Source organism: Eucalyptus grandis, chromosome 11 (assembly GCF_016545825.1).
Source record: "Eucalyptus grandis isolate ANBG69807.140 chromosome 11, ASM1654582v1, whole genome shotgun sequence".
NCBI lineage: Eukaryota > Viridiplantae > Streptophyta > Magnoliopsida > Myrtales > Myrtaceae > Eucalyptus > Eucalyptus grandis.
Genome location: NC_052622.1, coordinates 11,010,205 through 11,031,450, shown reverse-complemented (window position 1 = coordinate 11,031,450; position 21,246 = coordinate 11,010,205). Strand labels below are relative to the sequence as shown.

General features: G+C 42.9%; 3 protein-coding genes and 1 non-coding gene across 4 annotated transcripts; 2 read left to right on the top strand and 2 right to left on the bottom strand.

The window, feature by feature from the left end:
• Window positions 1-419: 419 nt before the first annotated feature.
• On the bottom strand, window positions 420-1,971 carry LOC104424828 (zinc finger protein CO3-like). Its single transcript, XM_010037333.3, has 2 exons — window positions 1,054-1,971; window positions 420-884 (listed from the first exon to the last, which is right to left on the bottom strand). Exons 1-2 carry the CDS (start codon window positions 1,663-1,665, stop codon window positions 720-722), a joined length of 777 nt encoding a protein of 258 aa, XP_010035635.2. The 5' UTR covers window positions 1,666-1,971; the 3' UTR covers window positions 420-719.
• A 5,522-nt stretch (window positions 1,972-7,493) lies between these two features.
• TRNAS-UGA lies at window positions 7,494-7,575 on the bottom strand. Its single transcript has one exon. It is a non-coding gene; the product is annotated as a tRNA-Ser (tRNA).
• Window positions 7,576-13,253: 5,678 nt separating this feature from the next.
• On the top strand, window positions 13,254-18,358 carry LOC104424826 (G-type lectin S-receptor-like serine/threonine-protein kinase At4g03230). The gene is given in 9 exon segments (XM_010037330.3): window positions 13,254-14,938; window positions 14,941-15,034; window positions 15,667-16,122; window positions 16,349-16,495; window positions 16,585-16,796; window positions 16,876-17,086; window positions 17,242-17,479; window positions 17,590-17,740; window positions 17,841-18,358. Coding segments are annotated over 9 exon segments (3,042 nt in total). The 5' UTR covers window positions 13,254-13,714; the 3' UTR covers window positions 18,150-18,358.
• Window positions 18,359-19,140: 782 nt separating this feature from the next.
• On the top strand, window positions 19,141-20,198 carry LOC104424825 (calcium-binding protein PBP1). The gene has a single exon (XM_010037329.3). The coding sequence runs from the start codon at window positions 19,596-19,598 to the stop codon at window positions 19,968-19,970; it is 375 nt and encodes a 124-aa protein (XP_010035631.2). The 5' UTR covers window positions 19,141-19,595; the 3' UTR covers window positions 19,971-20,198.
• Window positions 20,199-21,246: the final 1,048 nt, after the last annotated feature.

Genomic DNA, 21,246 nt, shown 5'->3' with positions numbered 1-21,246 from the left:
CGCAACAGAGGGATGGATCCATTAATTCCTTGACCAATGAGCAAGGAATCCCCGCTTCGGATATTGGCTCGACGTCTCGGCGGTGTCGCTGAAAAGAAGATGCAGACAAACGACTGATGACTAGCGAGGTTTTTGGCTACATCCCCATTGCGACCTCTTGCGTCGAGCTCAAAGCTCCAGCACCATCCCCTCTGGGCCTCTGTAAATGTCCTTTTACGAGCAAAAGGAGATAGACCCATGAAAACGAAGCAAGCTCTCGAGGATCATGTAAGCTGCGCACGGAACTTTCTGTCCATTTCGGAGATACCCATGTCCGAATTCCCCCGCAATTCCAATGTAAATGGCAAATGAATGAATGAATGAAGGAAGGAAACAGGATCAATGAATCGGAGCTGACTGGAATTGAAGGGGGGCTGCTCTCAAATGAAGCAAACACGGTAGTATTTCACTCTTCGAATTCGTCCAACTCGCAAATGAATCAGCATTACATTCTCCACAGCCCATCCAAACCGGATCCCGCCCTCAAAGCTACTAGCTACTTGCTAAGACTGCTAAAATCGATTAATTAGTTCGACCCCAGATTCATGCAGATCGATTGAGGTTAGATGATGATGGTGGTGATGTTGGTGTTAAAAAATCGAAACTTTTAATAGAAGGGCTTATGAACATCACAGGCTATCTACCTCGCGCACTCTGCATATATCCCCACCGATCCCCCTTCAATCTAGAAAGGTCGGACCTTGTATGCACTCGTCTCGCCCGACCCGCCGGTCTTTCGACGGCCTCAACGAGTCGACCGAAGTAGCCTCGCCGTCCCTGGACCGCGTCCTCGCCGCCAGCATTGGCCTCCGGTTCGGCCGGAAGCGCGAGTACTTGAGCTTCTCCTGCACATCGAGACCCAAGAGTCGTTGATTTTGACCGCCCAACTCTATTATCGAACAGGCGATTTACGGAACTCGAATGCGTTCGAAACGAAACCGTCCGCACGCGATCACAGATCTATAGGCCGAGAAAACGGAGACGAAAACCTCGCGGGAGTTGACGATCACGAACCTGAGAGCGAAGATCCGTACAGTCTTCAATCGCCCGCTTCGACGAGCACATTCGCGCCGCTCCGCACTCCTCCGCGTCCCCGTACCCGCAGCGCAAGTTACCGATCGAGTCGTCGCTGCTGGAGGAGCTCGCCGCCGGCGGAGGGGGCGTCGTCGACGACCACGGCACCACCTGGTTGTCGCCGTCCTCGTCGCCGCCGCCGCCGCGATCTTCCTCGTCCTCGTCCTCGCCGCCGCCTCCTCCTCCTCCTCCTCCGTCGTCCTCGTCGTCGGCGTCCTCCTCCTCCTCCTCCTCGTCCTCCTCGTCCCCGTCGGCGTCCTCGTCGTCGCCGTCGTCCTCGTGGAGATCGCCATTGCCGGCGGCGGCCCGGCTCCGGCCCTGGGCGCCGGTGACGCAGGCGTCGCAGACGGAGACGGTGTGGCCGAGCCTGGCGCCGGAGGCCCTCCAGGGGGTGGGGGCCTGGCAGGCGTGGCAAAGGAGGGTGCGGGAGTGCCGGGCGACGAGGAAGTTGGCGCCGTGGACCTTGGCGTCGCAGTCCCAGCAGAGGGTCGCCTGGTCCGACTCGCAGAACGCCCTGGCCGGGACCTTGCACAGCGCGCACCTCTTGGACATGTCTCCTCCTCCTCCTCCTCCTTCCTCCTTCCGCCACCGTCACCACCGCCACCTTCCGCAAATCTCTCTCTCTCTCTAGAAGCTTCTACGAAGCAGTGGGGTTTTGGGCAGGCGAGAGCGCAGAAGAGAGGGGACAAAGAAAGGAACGAGCGAGCGAGCCTGTACGGTGCGGTGGTGTCTGTCTTGTGGTGGTGGAAGCAGGTCCTGTCGTCCTCTCTTCTCTCCTTTGCCTCTCGAATTACTAATTACCTCGTACGCCTTGACACATGCGTCTCTCGTTTCTCGTCTGCCGCTGAGCCGCACAACCCCAACCTCCCCATAAACCCCCCGGGATGTCAAAAAAAAAAAAAAAAAAAAAAAAATTAGTATAATAATTAATAAAATATGAAATGAAAATAAAAAGAAGAAAAGGAAAAGGAAAGTAGAGAATCTCCGCACCAAGAGGGAGATATTTTTATTTGAATTGTTAAAATATTGTTTCGCATTACTGTGTTCCTATATGATTTTTATATTCACATGATCTCTCTCCACCTATCAGATTAAGTTGTCGGGTTTGACGTTTTAGCATAGTATCATATGTCACTTTCGCGTATGTGTGTCCAATTCCATGAATTTAATCAATTTGGATCATTAAAAAAAAAATTGTACTAGAATCTTTATAGATTTTTATGAATATAAAGAATTATATAGACCGTAGATGACACGTAATATTTGGTACATCAATAAAAAAAAGTTGGTGAAATCCAAGTACCATATATCATTTCGATATAATAGCAATATAAATGCTATCATCAATAGAAAAGAGTGGCGGAACAGATCATGTCCTTTCTCCTCTCTTGCCTCTTGAATTACTAATTACCTCGAATGCTTTGGCATATGCGTCTCTCATTTAGTGAGCCACACAACCCCAGCCCCCCATAATCCAAGATGTCAAAAATATAATAATAATAATAATAATAATAATAATAATAATAATAATATGAAAAGAAGGAAAAAAAGAAAAATGAGATAATCCCTGCATCAAGAGGGAGATCTTTTATTTGAATTGTTAATATATTGTTTCACATAATTGTGTTCCTATATAATTTTTATATTCGCATAGTCTCTCTCCACCTATCGGATTAAGTTATTGGGTTGGACATTCTAGCAAGATATCATATCTCCATTTCACGTGTGTGCATATGATTCCATGAATCCAATCAATCTAGATCATGGGAAAAAAAATTACTCGAATCTTGATAGATTTTTATGAATATATAGAATTATATAGACGGTAGATTATGTTTTAAATCACGCATTCATTTATGGGATTATTGTAATATTTAAATAATAAACCACGTATTTATCCAAAAGTTTAAGCATTTAGAACAGTTGACAGTGATTCCATAAAATCTCATAAATGATATGTAATATTTTGTATGTTAATAGAAAAGAGTGGTGAAATCCAAATACCATATATCATTTGGATATAGAAGCAATATGAATGCTATCACCACATTTTAAAGGACTGTACTGTCCGTGGAAAAGATTGCCTTCATGAAAAGATGCATGAGGTCCATATTTTCCCTCTCGGGACTTGGGTGCAATAGCGGAAGCTTTCCGAGAAATTAGGTGAGGGTTTCAACCTCTCAATTTCTATTCTAACCCACAATTATGAGATTACGACCCGCGATTCATTCGAGAAAATTTCACTCTTGTACTTTGATTTGAACATGAGACTTAAAATCATTATGATAGGCCCACAAGTCTTAACAGCACATTTGGTTATGGGGTGAAATAAAAATGAATGTTGCATTTAATATCATAAAAAAATTTAAATTAATATATTTGTGATAAATTTATTCTAAAATAATTTTTTGACTGTTAAAAATCTTAGACTGTTATAATTGCGACAAATATTAATATCGAAAAAATCTATATATCCATGATGAACGAGAGGATAAAAAATCCCAAATTATTATGTCTCTCAATTATTATATGTATCTAATTTAATAATTTGACGATAAAATTTAATAAGTTTTTCAAGATATTTATAAATAAATAAAAATAGTGACGTAGTAATTGGTTTCGAAATCTCGAATGGGAAATGGACGATAGAGGCCGTGCCCCTCCGTCATGTGAAAAGACAAATTCGTACAGCCCCTCATCGAAACCCAAGAACGACAATGCCGGATTCGGGGGCCGGGGGCAAATCCGTCATTTGAGAGAACAAAGAAACGAGAGGCGGAGAGGGGCTTGCGGTGACCCGGGGTGCCAAGTGTCGGCTCCTCAGGAGGCAAAGCAACTCCCTGTGCCTCATTGGACCGCGCCCCGGCTCCCCTGCTTCGCGGGACAGGATATTTATTCGCGGCAGCGCCGCTGCACACGTGGCGCGAGGATATCGAGGAGATACCGATTCGCTCACGTGGCGCGATCCGATTCGGCTCAGCGGGTGGGGGAGGTTAGGGGAAGCTGGACCACGTGGGCTTCGCCTGAGACCGGGGGTTGGTTGGTGGGACCCTCTCGGCAGCGAAGTAGAGAGATGATCCTGACCAGGAATTCTCCTCTCCTCTCCTCCTTTTTCTTTTTCTTTTCTTTTTTTTTGTACTTTAGTTTCAGAGCAGTAATGGCATTTAAATTAATTAATTGCCTTTAAAAGAAAAGGAGAAAGAAAAAAAAGAATTGGCAATTTATATGGCGGGCCCGTCCCGCACTTACCTGGGTGCCCATTGCGTGGGGGATTCAATGACCGTTTGAAAATTCGTATGAGGTTTATTTGCTTTTCAATATGTGTGGGGTCGATTCAACTTCCAATTAGGGCGGGTAGCGCGGACCGTCGAACCGAAAACTATATTGACTGGCGGGTTTTGAGCAGTTTCTAGAAATGTCAGTCCAGTTCGCAATTCCGTGAAAATGAAATCAATGATTTTCAATCTGACCGGAGGGAATTAATGATTTTTTTATTATTCTTTTTTAATTTCTCACGCACAATTCTTTCCCTTCCCTCCTCTTGTGTGTCACTCCCCTCTCTCCTATTTCCTCGGTTTCAATTGGATATTATTCATAAATTATTCGGTTCCATTGAATCATCTTATTTACTATAACATGTTTCGAGTTTGAGCTCAACGAAGTCCAATCATAAATAAATGATAAAGAAGACCGATCGATTAAAGGAAATTGAGGACGTCATAATACTATGAACATCCAAATGTGTTACAGAAATTAAGATTTTTGATGCGGTGTCACAAGTCCTAGTTGCAGAAGGATTTTTGTTTTGTCTTATATCAAAATTGACGGGGTCAAGATTACGCCGAAGTCAACCGCCTTTGAACCATTCAATTTGGACTCCTTGAAGCGGGGGAATGTATATACAAATATTCTTCTAGATATCTTTCCCCGTTTGAGTAGGCAAAGGTTCAGAGGATTATTATATTTCCTTGGCTCATGCACTGGTTGAATTGCTGCGGTCTATGTCAAGGGTCTTGAAGCGCCGTCTCGAGTGCTTGGGCAGCGAAGCTATCTTCGTGGGTTATTTTTCGTGCAATTACATTCAAGAGACAAGTGTTCGAGCCATATTAAATTGCTGTGATAATAATTTATATATAATTTTTTTCACTAGATTGACAGATTATTTCGCAAGAAATTTCAAGGCCAAACATTGAAGGGACTTGTCTAAACTACGGACAAACGAAAATATGGGGAAAACAAGAGAAAAAGTAAATGTGCAAATTGAACGTAAAAGTGCAATAAAGGAAAAGATAATTTAGGGGTGTGCAAAAGAATTAGGACCCGCCTCGAACCGCCCTGGAACTCGAACCGAAACCGCCCGAAACCTGGTGGTTCTTGAGGGAACTAGTCTAGTTCTTGATTTCCGGTTCCAACTTATAAGAACCGGTCCTGTTCGATTCCATTGGCGGATCCGCCCACCCGTTATAATAATATTAATTTTTAATATTAAAATAAAATTTGAAATTACTAATTAGCAAATTTAAATTTTAGGGTTCCATCTCTTCTCAAGGTTTCCATGTTTTAATAAGAATTTAGTAAAGTGTGTAAGCTGCCTTTCAATAACTCAACAAATGGCTCATTCAAATGATAGTTTTGAAACTTACTTATGACACTATGTTCAAGAATATGTGGAGTATCAGTTGAATTATTTCTACAAAAAAAAAAAAAAAAAAGTAAAGCAAATGTTGTAAGAGATTGAGCATTGTTAAAGGATAAAGGAAAATATAATCTACATATGACAATCATCCAAAATCTTGAACTTAAAGAATATTTTAGATTTCAACTTAAATGATTCAAAAATAAGAAAAAAAACCTATTTCTCTTCTTTGGTATGTTTTCCAATAAAATAAAGAAAAATGGTACCTTTAATTAAGCCAGTTCGATTTAAAGAAAAATATTACTCGATATGAAAAGTACATACGGCGGGATTTGGAAAACAATATTATTATTGGTGAGACCGGTTCCATTGATTCACCCGGGAACCGGACCGGACCGGCGGTCTAATTCTCGAGTGAATCCATGCAACAACGGGTGGTTCCCGATTCTAATTTTTTGGAACCGGTCCTTAACGGGTGGTTTCTTGGTTCTAGGCCGAGAATCGTTCACCCGGACCATAGCCCTAAGATAACTGATGAAATAGGCGTTTGATTGTTGATTTTGGCAAAAAGTCCTTACATGAATGTCTTCTCGGCTATTTATAGTTATTTTCTACGAGTAACTACCCTTGATGATTATCACTTCGATTTTAAATTATTTTGAAAGTTTTGGCTCCCCATCAGTAACTGCTCTACCTTGTCAGTGTTCGCGTTGATGTCAATTCTCGTAACTGCTTCCATTCTTATCTCATCCATCTTGACAGGTTTTTTGATGTTGCACTTCTCAGCATCTTCGTTGCCAATTACTGACCTTTCGACCCATCATCCGTAGGTTCTTACACACTGGGCTTGCTTTACTTCTATTTACTTCCGAAGCCCAAAAGGCCAATTTTGGCGTCGATAAATATAATTGGAGCTTTGGAAACTCTAAAAACGTTTGAGTGATTCAAGTGTGATTGTAATCTCTATTATATTGCTTGATCTATGGTAGAATTCGTTATTACTCTCCTAGTAGATGTAAGCCACTATGATTAAACTACGTAAATTTAGTGCCCAATTTATTTTCTTGTTTTGTTTATTTTATTGTTTGACTGCTTGTTTTTCACAACACGATTTTTGATTCCAAAAACTTGGAACAAGTTTTTATAATCCGATTCTCGAATCTTGGATGAAACCGATCACCCCTATTTACAACAATGCAGAATTCAAACAAAGCATTCGAATTTGTGTGACGATACCTAATTTACGGAAGGGGTCCGAGAATACTCTTGAACGGATTACCTTTCTCACACCGCATGTACCTATACATTACAAAACAAAACATCCTGCGTCAAGCGGCTGGAGCGCATTGAACGTAAAACCTCGAACGCGCTGGGCTAATGCAAGCGAGTGTGCTCTTGAGATCGTCGGGAAGAAATGGATCGGTCGAGGTGTACGAAAGTTCATCCTGACCCGATCCGGCTGCCAAATAAAAGGAGGATCAAAAAGGGAAATCTCAGAGCACTCGTTAGCAAGGTCTTAATTTTTTTTTCTACTTAACTGCACGAGATTCGAACAAGCACAGACAGAAGTCGATGCTGAACTCCTCCAGCCCAAGCCCAATGAGCAGAGAAGCCCAGAACTTCCCAAACAATATGAGCTAAGAAGGCCCACGAAATCGGAACAATTTAAGGGAACAAAACTGGAAAATTGAAACAAATAAAACAAAAGATGAAAAATGAAGATGAGAATTTTAATGGTAAAATGCGTCGACAGCAGGGTTCGAACCTGCGCGGGCGAAGCCCAACAGATTTCAAGTCTGTCTCCTTAACCACTCGGACATATCGACTTCCTTGTCCCGTTAACAGAACTATAATAATATTGATCAAGAAGATGCAAGTGTTTACTCAAGGCCTAACATTCGCGCTCCAGTGCTCGCAGTCGACTCCGTCGTTGAGATGTTAATGTTTTGATATGAATGCGAGTTACAAATTGAGTTCGTGTTATTTTTAATTCACTCGTGATAGAAGTATTCGATTGTTGCTTCTTGCTTTGTTGATTTCATAAATCTGATTGCTACATATCGAGACAAGGTGCTTCGAACTTTTTTTTTTCTTTTCTTTTCTTTAGAGTTCATGTCAACTAAATATCCAAGCCATTTTAGAACTTGAAAAAAGCATTAGATCAAGATCTAGTCAGCGAGTCGAGTTCCAATCACTTGCGGGTGACACTTGCTCCGTGTAATAAAGTCTCCATTCATTGGCAAATTGAGACTGGTGAATCTTCGATCACTTAAGAATTATTCGACATGTGAATGCCTCTTGAAAGAGAAAATTGCCGAGGGTATCCCCACAAAAGATAGAGGCGAATTCAAAAGGGAATTTACCTTCTAAAAACTAAGCTCCCGAAAATCTTTGATTTTCTGGTCAGCCCTACACGGATCTTCTCAAAAGTAATTTTAGCTTGGCCGACCCCCTCTAGATTCGAAACATTCTCAAGTTTAATTGGATTTTCGTATGACGATTTATGGTTGGTTGTTTTGAGATTAAAGATTGCGCACTTAATCATGAAAAAAAAAAAAAAAAACTTTCTAGAGCGAGAGCTGCATTGCACCTCCCGAAGTCGAATAAGTCAAATCTTGCTCCCCATCATCCCTCTCGAGCACCAATTTTCATTTGTCGTCGTCACCAGCGAATGGGAGAGAGGACACATGAAACGTCGCAACGTGGACGACAAGGCCAGCGACCGGACCTTGACTTTCGGGTTCGCTTTTTTGCCTTTGCAAAATAATGCAACCCCGGGTGGGGTTCGGGGCAAGTTGAAAATGAGCTCGTGTGAAAAGTTGAGGGCCAATTACAGCCCGAATTCCCTCGGTGGCGCGTCCGGTTTCCACCGACGTATCTGCGACCGTATACGCAACACCGCCTACGTAGACTTGGCTGACGGATATGTCGAGGCGAGTCGGGCAAGATATCGAGCTTGAGCCGGTTGAAGAAGGGCTAATGTAGAATGAAACTTCTTACCTTATGCTCACCCAAATTGTGTTTTGGGCCTTGGCCACTTAACGCGTTAACCGGGTCGATAGCCTCGTGATTATTGTTAATTCTAGGGCTTTGCCATTGGGGTTCCATATAAAAAGACCTAATTCATGGATATAATTAGCGAGATGATATGGACAAACCCAAAGAGGACCTGGCAGTGGCGATAGCCATCTTGATTGCTAGGCATTCGATGCAATTTTTGCCAATCCTACGCTCCATATTCTTATAAATTTCATCTACCAAGTTTGCATCTCATCCTTGTAAGTTGAGACTTCTTAGCCTGTGTCCCTTGAATTTAAAATTTTCGCCTCAGCCATTATGATTGAAGAGAAGACTAGTTCATAGCTTTCACGCACAAGTTTTTTGACATGAAGATAATTTTTTTTTCCCTTAGAAATGTACTTAGGCAATAACAAATGAATCAATGCCATGAATCTTGCAATTTAAGGTGGTAAAAAGGTGAAATAGCCTGGAAAGACACTATGGTTTTGCGGTCAATCTAGGTCACTCCACTGCTACAGAAAAGTTTCTTCAAAAGAGTCATGATTTTGTCCCAGCACAATTGACTTTGCGTAGAGGTGATTTTGTCAAACTCTTTTTCGAGCTGTGGGTCGAGGTTGAATGAATTAATAACAATTTACCTTAGAAATCCGAGCGTCTTCTTAGCTCAGCCAGCTTTCTTTATCGATAGCGGAATTGGAATTGAGTCATCACATGCTCATAGTGAGCTATCAAAATAGTCTTCTTTTCTTTTGGTCATATAATAGTTTTTTTTTTTTTTTTTTTTCTGTTTACATATCTAGAAAAATGGGATCAGAGAAAAAAATGCATTTTTTAAGGGTGTATGTTAGTAATGTAGATTTCACTGCGATTCAATATGACCAAAGAACTCGGTCATTAGTGCGGATGATTGCCTGGCTTTCCACAATTTGCTAGGAAAGAACTTCTCTTACCATATATAAACTTTTATTTACAATTTTCACCGACACCTCGAATTTACCAATTACCACAAGAAATTACCAGCATCTATGGGGTGACACATCACTTCTTTTCGATTAAGTTTTCACTAGTTTTTGGTTACCAACTTTTGGTAAGTTGCCTTGTACCAACACATTTATTTGCTTTTTCTTTTTTTTTTTTTTTGATTCACAAACTTTTTTCTGTTGAGATGTCACTTTGATTTGCCTTGGTTGTCAATTTTTGAAAATTTATTAATTCTTTGTAAAAATTACTAATATCAATTAGAGTTTACCAACTAATTTTTTTGCCTTAATATCGGATTTGCTATTAAGGAAACAATTGAATCAATTGCATAAGATCTCAATCTCCAAAAGAATAGCTCAAAGACACCTTTGCAACTTTCTCTTTATTACATACTTTGTTATTAAACATTTAAATGTTTTACATTGCTTATCAACTTAATTTGCTTTCAACTTTCACAAAAGTCGATCTTCTTTTTCCGCTAAAAATCAAGGTATTCTTTGATGAAAATAAGTGGAATTTGACTTGGTTGTCGAGTTAATCACGTTTGATGTTAATACTTAAAACGGAGAGATGTGAATTAATTCCAATTTCCATCTAATATAATCATTCCATGTAACGTTATTATGTGTTTAGAAAAATTCTTACTTTTCAACTTTTACTTACTCTAAATCCCAAGATGCAAATGTCTTGATTGTTTTTCAAATTGATAGTCTGAAACTTATCAAATATGCATGAGTTGACACGGAAATTCACATATACTTTTTCTCATGACATTTTCGAGATTTCACTAATACTTTAAATTTCGGGGTTACTTTCTGATCAAGAAGGAATGCGAAACCAAGAACACGAATCAACCTCGTCATCCATACGCTTAACCCTCGTCATAATCTCGCACGCCCGTCAACTCAACCCTTGACAAGTTTGTACAATTTCCTTGTCGCCTCGTAACAAGAGAAACGGCAGCCATCCCTGCCGCATCAGCCATCGCACATGCTTTTCATTCGCACGTAAAATCAGAATCCCTGTCGAGCAGAAGAAACCCAGAAATAAAACAAATCATTCTCCTGCCCCACTCCTCTCCATCTGCTGTATAAAGTTAAGAGAATCGAATGCTACCAGACAAAGATCCGCAGGGAAAAAAAGGCGAAACTTTCTTTTTGAGTTTCCTCTCGCCTTACTCAAAGCTCCCGTGATGTGTCCACTTTTACTTCTTTGGCCCACTCATGTCCAATTCACAACTGCAGCCATGATGTTGCCTTTCCCCTCCTGTCTAAATCCGTTCCTAAATATCTATGTCTGCTTCATTTTCGACTCGAGCAGGCCGCCTAGAGGCTTTGATTGCCATCCATTTTGGCTGAGTTTCAGAAGAATGAAGCTGCAATTAATGCTCGTGAAATCTTCGAAAGGTGAAGATGCCCAATTTCATTGAGAGACGATATCACATCAACACAGCACGGGATCTCCTGATCATTAAGAGCTCAATTATTTGATCGTCTATACATGTTCCGCTATTCTGTAAATCTAAAAATTTACTCATCTAAGGTCCCTAAAGTACCATGTCCATGCTTCCTTTTGTTGCCAAAACGTTTCTGTGCTCGCTGATGCTTAATCATCATGTTGGAACAAAGTCCTAAAGATGACAGTAGCAACATCAGGCATGGAGTGATGTTCTACACGCGTAGCAACATCAGGCATGGAGTGATGTTCTACACGCGAAACAAGGAGCGCAAAGAAAACGGGACTCCTCGAATTAGTCCTTTTCTCTCTCTTGAAATTGTCAACTGCATGTGTATGGAAGAAGAATCAACCCATCATCATCTTCTCGTCCTTTCCAGCACTTTCCTGCGAACATTCATCTGCATAGAGGGCTGCTGTGTGCACGAATGAGACGGCCACTGGAAGCGTCGAAGGTCGTAATTTCAGCCAATACGAGGATCGAGGATTGGTCATTTTCTGCTCCGAGGACATGCACGTGTCTGTTTGCCCATTCGACTTTACAAAGTTAAATCCACTCGTGATGTTGATGGGAGTGGAATGGAGTGGAAGGAGAAAGGTTCCCAACCAGAAAGCGCCAAAAACAGAATTTAGCCATGATTGCTTCTATCTTCTTTTTTTCTTCTTTTTTTTTCCCGATTTTCAAGGAATTGAGACCCCGCGTAATCCGTGTTTAAAGTTAGAGATTTATAGACATGCCGATCCCAGAAACAGGAAGAGAAAATAGTAGTTAATTATGAGGGAGGAATAAACAATGCATAAACATCATCTACCAATCTTGACCTAATGCCTACACCACTTTTGCGCTTCCCATGATCTATCATTCTTTTGCTTTCCTAATTACAGGTTATTAATGAGCTAATGTTTGATTATGCTCGTTCTACTACTTGACCAATTCACGCATAAACTGTTAATGAAAACCCTCGCTAAGTTCCGCCAAGAATAGTATCGACTTCATGCATTATTTGGACCTTGATGAACCTCGCTTGTCACGTCATCTACGAAATAAATACGTCGGTGGGTGAAAAGCTTGTTTGATGTGATTGAATTTGTATAACATGTACATTGTTGAAGTGTAGTGCTTTTTGTGTAAGTTGAAGTTGGATACAACAGTTTTCTAACTACAATTACAAACAGTTTGCCAATCGTCTTTCAAGAACAGTGATGCCTTTTCTTTGAGAAATGTGAATATCAGTTAACGAGGCCGAGTCGTATAAGTTAAGAGTAAGCGGTTCCGAATTCCGCATAGATTTTACCTGAAACCTAGAACCTACTCATTGGAATAGGTTCTTCAATTTTTGGAATCTGAAATCTACCATGCATATCCTAGAATCTGAAACTTACCCTATCACAGGTTTTAAGGTCGGTTCCAAGATCTATCTAGATTTCACTTATATTATTAATTAAACTATTGTGGTGGATTAAAACATTTAATAACCACAACTTGCTGCTACAATTAACTGATCATAAAAACATTCGGAAAATATAAATATTAATAAAGTAAAAGCCTCGGTCATAAAATGAAAGCTCAAATTAATGATTTCAAATTATACATTCATCATTGAACTGTATGAAATATCATAAGATCGTGCGAAGACATAAACTAAGAAAAACATTAAAACTGGTTCTAAGTTCTAGGTTACAAGTTTTAGATTTTAGATTTCAGGTTTCAAGTTCCTCAAACTAAGAACCTAGAACTTGCTCGTCAAAATAGATTCCTTATTTTTTAGAACTTGAAACTTTCCTTACATATCTTGGAACCTAGAACCTATAAGTTTCCACCGGTTCGATACTCAAGTTCCAAGTTAAAAACTGGAACCATGCTCACCCCTAGTATAAGCAATACACATTGCCAAAATTACAAAACATTTGTCAAACGTCTTTTAGGAATATTGACGCCTTTCCTTTGATAGATGCAAATATCAGTTAACCAGCTCGAGTCGTATAAGCAAAACACACCCCCAAAAACCCAGATGCGGTAAGTACAACACGTTGCCAAGCACACGGATTCGACCAAAGGCAGTATAGGTCATTCACGTTGGGACGAGAGATTTGCTAGGAATTACTTTTCCGGAACCTTAGAGGCCAATCTGCCCTAAGATCTGAACACCTCACATGGCTCATTCCTAGACCTCGTGCTTCTAGAAACACAAGCATTTCGATATGCCAAGGCGACACAGTCTTCCCCAAGTCCCCACGAGTCATCAGTTTTCACTAGCATCGCCTCACAACCATCCTCTCCTCTTGCCGCCCGACGCTCCTTAAATTCCTGCTTTCGGGTGGACAAGTCGGTCAATGGTGCAAAAGGCAGTGGTCGGCTTTTCTTCCTGAACAGCTCCACATTTGAAACATCTCTCCTTTAACCTTCTTTCTAAGACATTATCATTGAGTGCCACTGTTCGTCTCCAGTCCGAGAACTGAACTGACCCAAAGACCCACTTTTTCTCTCATCATCATCCCTTCAGGATCATGAGATTTTCGACTCTCAAAAGAAGAAGGTGGATCATGAGGACAGCAATCATCATTACTAGTCTGATGTGTTGTTCTTCCGCTAGAGACAGCATGACGCTCAGCAGCCCGCTCAGCGATGAGCACGGAGACACTCTGGTTTCTGATGGAGGGACTTTCCAACTTGGCTTCTTCAGCCCCAACGGAAGCTCGGGCTCTGACCACAGAAGGTACCTTGGAATATGGTACCACGACTCCGACCCGCAGACCGTAGTTTGGGTTGCTAACAGAGACCACCCTGTGTTGGATGTGACTGGAGTTTTGACGCTGACGCAAGATGGTAACCTCAAGGTGTTGGACAAAGCTGGTAAATCTTACTGGTCAACAAATCTCGAGGAATCATCCCATCTTGCATTGAAAGTTCAGCTACTGGACACGGGTAATTTAGTCGTAGCCAGAGGAGGAGAGAGTGGAGAGGCGGAGTCTGGCTCGGGGAAGATGATTCTGTGGCAGAGCTTCGATTACCCGACCGACACGTTCCTCCCGGGGATGAAGATGGATGAGAATATGACCCTCACTTCGTGGAGAAGCGACGACGACCCGTCGCCCGGGAACTACTCCTTTCAGCTGGATCAAGAAGGGCAGTACCAGTTTGTGGTCTGGAGAAGATCTATCCGGTATTGGAAAAGCGGAGTCTCGGGGAAGTTCATCACCTCGGACGACATGCCGTATTCCATCTCGTACTTCTTGTCCAACTTCACGACCAGCATAGACAACAACGCTTCCGTCCCGTACCTCACATCGTCGATGTACATCGACACGAGGCTGATCATGAGTTCTTGGGGCCAAGTTCAGTACCTGAAGCGCGACTCAGAAAAGGTCTGGGCTTTCGTATGGGCTGAGCCGAGGGACAGATGCAGCGTGTATAACATGTGTGGGGATTTCGGAAGCTGCAACAGCGACGCCGACGTGGTGTGTAAGTGCTTGCCGGGTTTCAGTCCGAGCTCACCGGATTTGTGGAATTTGGGGGACTTTTCTGGCGGGTGCATTAGGAAGTCAATATTGTGCAACAAGGGGAGCGAGACGTTCCTCGGCTTGAAGGCGATGAAAGTAGGAAAGCCGGACTCAGAATTTGTGGCTGCAGACGAAATGGAGTGCAAGAAAGAGTGCCTCAATAGTTGCCAGTGCCAGGCTTACTCATTTGAAGAAGGCGAATCTGCTGCGGGCAAGGCGGTTCGGGTGGTGGGGTCTGCTGGATTTGGTCGGAGAATCTTAATAATCTTCAGGACGGTTATGATGAAGGCCGCGATTTGTTCGTCCGTATTGCAGTTTCTGATATAGGTAAGTCTTTTCATCCTAAAACAGCCTCCTAATTCACTACTCAACACTGGAAGGATTTGACAAGAAAATGGCTAATTTTTGGAGCTTTAATCCTGAATAACGTTCCTGGCCCTTTTACGCAGCTTATGAGACAGGAAGTCTTTATTCTGCTCTGTATTCCTGGTACGATGGGACAGAAATAACCGGAGTTCGAGTCCCTCGCTATATATATATTGAACTATCTCAGCAAACTGACTTTTGGAGAATTCAGACGTTAAAATACATGCTTGTGTCTTTCTCAAATGAATTTTGAGCTTTGCACAACCTTGAGTTCATGGGGAACTACAAAAAGTTGAATTCAGGCAAAGAATTTCTATCCTTCGTTTAGTACGGTAATAAATGAATCATTTGAAAGTTTTTTTGTGGTGTCACAAGATGCTTCGGGTCATGCCCTTGTGTTCATGCAGTACAATAGAATTGGCTTTAGTGATGATCAATTGCTTTTCTGAAGTGTGCTAAAAGGAACTGCCTGTCAATCTCAGAGTGAAAACAGCATCAGTGTCCTCATATGTACCTTGAATCTACGCATTTAGAAGATTTCCCCTTGAAATCCATAGCTCCTAAAACTCCCTACTGATGTGCTGATGTTACAGAATCTACAGCTAGAAATTGTGAGATTTGTGGAACAAACTTGATTCCATATCCCCTCAGCACTGGATCACAATGTGGAGACCCCATGTATAGAAGTTTCTACTGCAACACATCTACAGGAACAGTCAATTTCAAGTCGCCTAGTGGCACCTATCAAGTGACACAAATCATCCCCGAATCACGTAAGTTCCTTATCAGATCGAAACAAACAGATAGTTGCAAGGTCCTGGCGTTCAATCGGTCTTTGCCTTTTCACTTGTCAAGCTCATGCCGTGGCAAAACAAGCAGTAAACCTGAAATAGAGATTAGTTGGGAGCCACCACCAGAGCCGACCTGCATTACATCCACAGACTGCACAGATTGGCCCGATTCAACTTGTAGCACCACATTAGATGGTCGGAGGTGTCTGTGCAAACCCAATTTTCGGTGGAATCCTCTACTCCTTAATTGTACTAAAGGTGAGCATGCTATTAACTAAAAATGCCATTCAATCTAACGACCTATATGAACAGCTAGTGCAGAGCTCGATAGACTCAGAGTCAATCATCTTCATTGCGTTCTATGTTACTCTTGAGTGTTTAGCAATAGTTCTGGTTACATACATCTCTGAACTTGCTTGTGGCTCGGAGAAGGGATAGAACAGCATTGATTTGTCTCCAACTAAAGGACCAGTCCTTTTTGCAGGTAAGAAGCATGAAGTTCTATCGAGCAAAAAGGTGCCACCGTCTGTAGTCATTTCCATAACATTTGCATGTATTCTTGTTCTGATTGCTCTCTTAAGCACTGTTGCTTTTATCTACATACAGAGGAGGAACTCTGGCAAGAAAAAAGGTAAATGAGTAAATGTCTGCTCCTTGGCCAGGACTTCATTTCTATTTCATATGGACTGTAACTGATGTGTACTGTTTGTCATTACTCAGGGAACTGGTCGAACATACGGAGATATTCTGCACGTCAACTATATGACAGTGAGAGACAAGTCAAAGAATTGATTGACTCGGGTCGGTTCAAAGAGGATAGTTCAAATGGGATTGATGTTCCATTTTACAATCTGGAGAGCATACTAGCAGCCACCGACAATTTCTCAAATATAAACAAGCTAGGACAGGGAGGATTTGGGCTTGTTTACAAGGTACTTATTTACCAATCACTCAGTTAAAAGCTTAACTTCAATTCACTACACAGCTAAAAGAATGCTTTTCTCCTAGCAGGGCAAATTTCCAGGAGGACAAGTACTGGCAGTGAAACGGCTCTCAAGTTTTTCTGGTCAGGGTTTTGAGGAGTTCAAAAATGAGGTTATCTTGATCGCGAAACTTCAACACCGCAATCTCGTGAGGCTTTTGGGTTACTGTGTAGAAGGAGATGAAAAGATTTTGCTGTATGAATACATGCCCAATAAAAGCTTAGACTCCTTTATATTTGGTTAGTTTGTATTCTCTTGTAACTACACCTGTTTTACACCCATAGTACGTTCACCAAATTAACCGATTCAAAAACCAACATTTCAGACGAGCTCATAGTTCTTTTAACATAGTCTAAGTTCTATCCTCCTTATGGGAAATATCAATATGTCGCAGATCGGACTTTATGCATGTCATTGGATTGGAACACACGTTTTAAGATCATACTTGGAATTGCTCGAGGGCTTTTGTATCTACACCAAGACTCTAGGTTGAGAATCGTCCACAGAGACCTGAAAACAAGCAACATCCTGCTGGACGAGGAGATGAATCCCAAAATATCCGACTTTGGATTGGCGAGGATATTTGGAGTCAAAGAAATATCAGTGAACACAAACAGAGTAGTCGGAACTTAGTGAGTAGCAGTAGTAGATATGCATTGTTTTCTTGTCCTTGAAGGCTAAATTTATTGACGTTCCTCTCAATTACATGTTCTAACTATATGACTAACTTTTTATTTGGCAGTGGCTACATGTCCCCAGAGTACGCACTGGACGGTTTCTTCTCAGATAAGTCCGACGTTTTCAGCTTCGGCGTCGTGGTACTCGAAGTCCTCAGCGGGAAAAGAAACACAGGATTCTATCAGGCTGAGCAAGGTTTGAGTCTCTTAGGCTATGTGAGTGATAATTAGCTCCTACCTATGCAACTTAAGCAAGTCCTACCTTCATGTCCCAACACATAATGATTCTAGTACTTTAAAAAAATAAAATTGGCAGGCGTGGTCGTTGTGGAAAGAAGAGAAATCGGTAGACTTGATGGACCCGACACTCCATAAAAGCTGCAACATGAACGAGTATCTGAGGTGCATCAGTGTCGGGCTACTATGCGTACAAGAAGACCCGAACGATCGCCCCACCATGTCGAATGCAGTCTTCATGCTAGGCAATGAAACTGCCACTCTTCCGACCCCTAAGCAACCTGCTTTTGTCATGAGACGATGTCCCTCGAGCGGGGCTTCCACATCCAGCAAACTGGAGAGCTGCTCTTTCAATGAGCTGACTGTTACTCTGGTGAACGGCCGGTAGCAGATAAAGTGCGGCCCTACTTTTTGATTCGGCATTGATTCCATGTGCATTAGGAATGAATCTCTTCAATGCAATTGTCAGTTGGTTTGAAAATGTGTTGAGGCAATTTTGATCTCTAAGTTCATCAATGCTTCTTTTGTGGAGAGGTACTGTACAATGTATAATATCATTCATTTGACTGGAAGAATCAGATCCATCACTATATCGTATTGGTCTGGTCGCGTTCAACTTGAGCTTGAACTAGCATTATATTCTTTAGCAGATTACTTGGATCCGCGATGTTAAGCTTATGCAAATTGTCTAGATCCATCTCCGAACTATAAATTCCATCAAGTACGCCAAACGATCAGGTCTGATCGTGAGAGTCAACCTGTCTTATGTATAATCTTCCATGTATAGTCTGTGCTTAGTGTACGCGTACAAGGCGTGTGCAAAACCCAATTTGCAGCTGAAGAAGCAGCAAAATCTGACCGCCCCATTTTCACATCTATCACCGAAGTCGAATCATGAGTAAATGTGTACATGCGCTGTTCGCACTTCTTGCTTCTGCTATTCTTTATACCGAGTCAAAATTTGACCAAAGAGATGCCATGGCCGGAGTTATGACCGTGGTTTCCCACATCTGAGAAGTTGCTTTACGTGAATTTCTATTAGACCAGCTGAATCAATTGTCGGGAAACAATGTAATTCACGCCGATCCCGTGGAAAAATCACAAGTTGGCATACATTTTTTAGGTGGTGATTGACTTGAGGAGGGCGGTGATCCTACCAATAAATCTCCACTTTCTGGTCGCGCCATCTGAATTTGATCCTCGCGACTCGCATTTGAATAAACTAAACAGAACAACGTGGGAGCAGACAGACTCCTTCCTAAGATTCCGAACCAAAGTTAGATAATGAAAAGGGAATAACCAAAAAAGAATGCCAAGAAAATCCAAATCCGGCGTACTGCAGCATCGCAGCATCTTCGCTCTCGGTCTGCATGCGGACGGGAGAGACGGGTGTACACCCTGTACCCATGCATCCAGGCACGCCTTCGTGAGTCAACCCCGACAGGGAGCTCTCCAGGGGGACACGGCCCGCGCGAATTGACCGGGACGCCCCTCGCCGGTGCTCGATGGAGCGGGGCTGCGGCGCGGAAAGTGACGAGCTTGCCCCTGACATTGCTTCTCGGAAACAGAGTGTCTGTCTCGCCCTGCATGGGGGAATCAAACCCCGACCACCAACATGACTCCCTGTTCCTTTGCTGTCATCCATGGCGATGACGCTGTTTCTTTATATTATATTATCCTCTCCGCTGCACGCACGCCCCGATATAAATTCGTCTGCACGCATTGCCTTTGATACATCGGCATCGAAGAAAAAGAACCCACAATCGCGTCGCTCTTCCTGCCCCGAAAGAAAGAGAAAAGCTTCCGACCTTTTGGCCCGTACATCCATCCAGTCATGGCCGGCGGCGTCGCGAAGAGGGTGGAGTTCGAGGACATGTTGCCGGCGATGGCGGAGAAGCTGGGCGGGGAGGGGCTGATCCGGGAGCTGTGCAATGGGTTCGAGCTCCTGATGGACAGGGACCGGGGGGTGATCACGCTCGAGAGCCTGAGGAGGAACAGCGCGGTTCTGGGACTCCAGGACCTGGCGGACGACGAGCTCGCCAGCATGCTCCGGGAGGGCGACGTGGACGGCGACGGCGTGCTGAGCCAGATGGAGTTCTGCGTCCTCATGTTCCGGCTGAGCCCGGAGCTGATGGAGCAGTCGAGGGCGTGGTTCGAAGAGATCGTGGAGGAGGAGTTCAGGCGAGGGAGGAAGCAGTCGTCGTCGTGAAGGGTACGGTTTTCCGGGGCAAAAGAAGATCGGAGAAGGAAAGGGGAAGAGAGAAGATGAGAGAAGAATTCATAGACATGGAGAGAGCGAGCCATCTGAATCCGATTCCTCTCTCTAGTCTTTCCCTCTGTACTTATGTGCTCTTTTTTTCGAATTTTTTTCATTGATTTATGTTGAATTTGGGACAAATCAAGAACAACATCAAGCAATAAAACGATGGATTTACGGATGTTTGAAAAGGCTTTCGTGATTGCAGCGCCGCTCTAATTCAAGGTCGAGAGAATCGATCCACCTGAAAACCGATCTCCACCGATCCTGATTATGGTCAAATTATAGTCCCCGATTCTAGATACGAATTGGGTTCACGGAATCAATCTTTCTCTTCGCAAGCATGTACCTTTAAGCACACGATACATCCACGTTGTTGCGCTATCTTCTACATTCTTGTCATCTCCATAGATTTCCTTTTGAACGATCGAAGTAGAATTTATGAAGTTCAGAGCATCGGCTTGGAAACGCGAAGGACCAACGCGGAGCGGATCTTCTAGCATGCACCCTGACATAAAGGAAGTTACCCCATTTCCACTGAAGGGAAAATTCAAAATGCCCCTGAAGTATCGGCACGAGACTCTCAACGTTCCTTCTTCAACTGTGCTTTTTTCCCAGTTAACCCCTTTGTGCTGCAAAAAACCTCTTTGAAACGCCCCAGGTCTCATCGGAACTTGCAGAACCCTGAAGAACACGTTTCAGGCACAAGGAGATACCCATTTTTTCCCGTTTGTTTTTTGATTTGATGAACCCATTGGAGATTAGCAAAGCATTGCGTAAGGATCTGTCAATCTGAAATCCCGTTGCGCGCAGGCTCAGGATCTCACCGGGGCCAGAAAAATGAGAAGCGTTCAATGAACTGACGGCAGTGTCGGATTCGAGAGTTTTTTTAGTTCATTTGTCCCCACGTGACGGGCCATTTCGGATGCTGTCCCGGTGTCCATGGAGATCGGTTCGGAACTTCGGAACGTGGCATCTGTCAGATGAAAGAAAACACACGAAACACCGGGTCCGTTCTCTCTAAGAGGGCCGCCATTTGAGCTTTGCTTCTTAGTTCTTATCTCGCACTCTCCAAGTCCAATTGGGTCCACTCGAGCTAAAGTGTTTGTAGCCCCAGGCCTCGATTGGGCCATTTGACAGAACTCCAAACCCCGTCTGCAACCTCTTGAACGCATTTCATTGCCTTCTCCCTCCCTCTCTCTCTCTCTCTCCATGTGCATCTACAGCA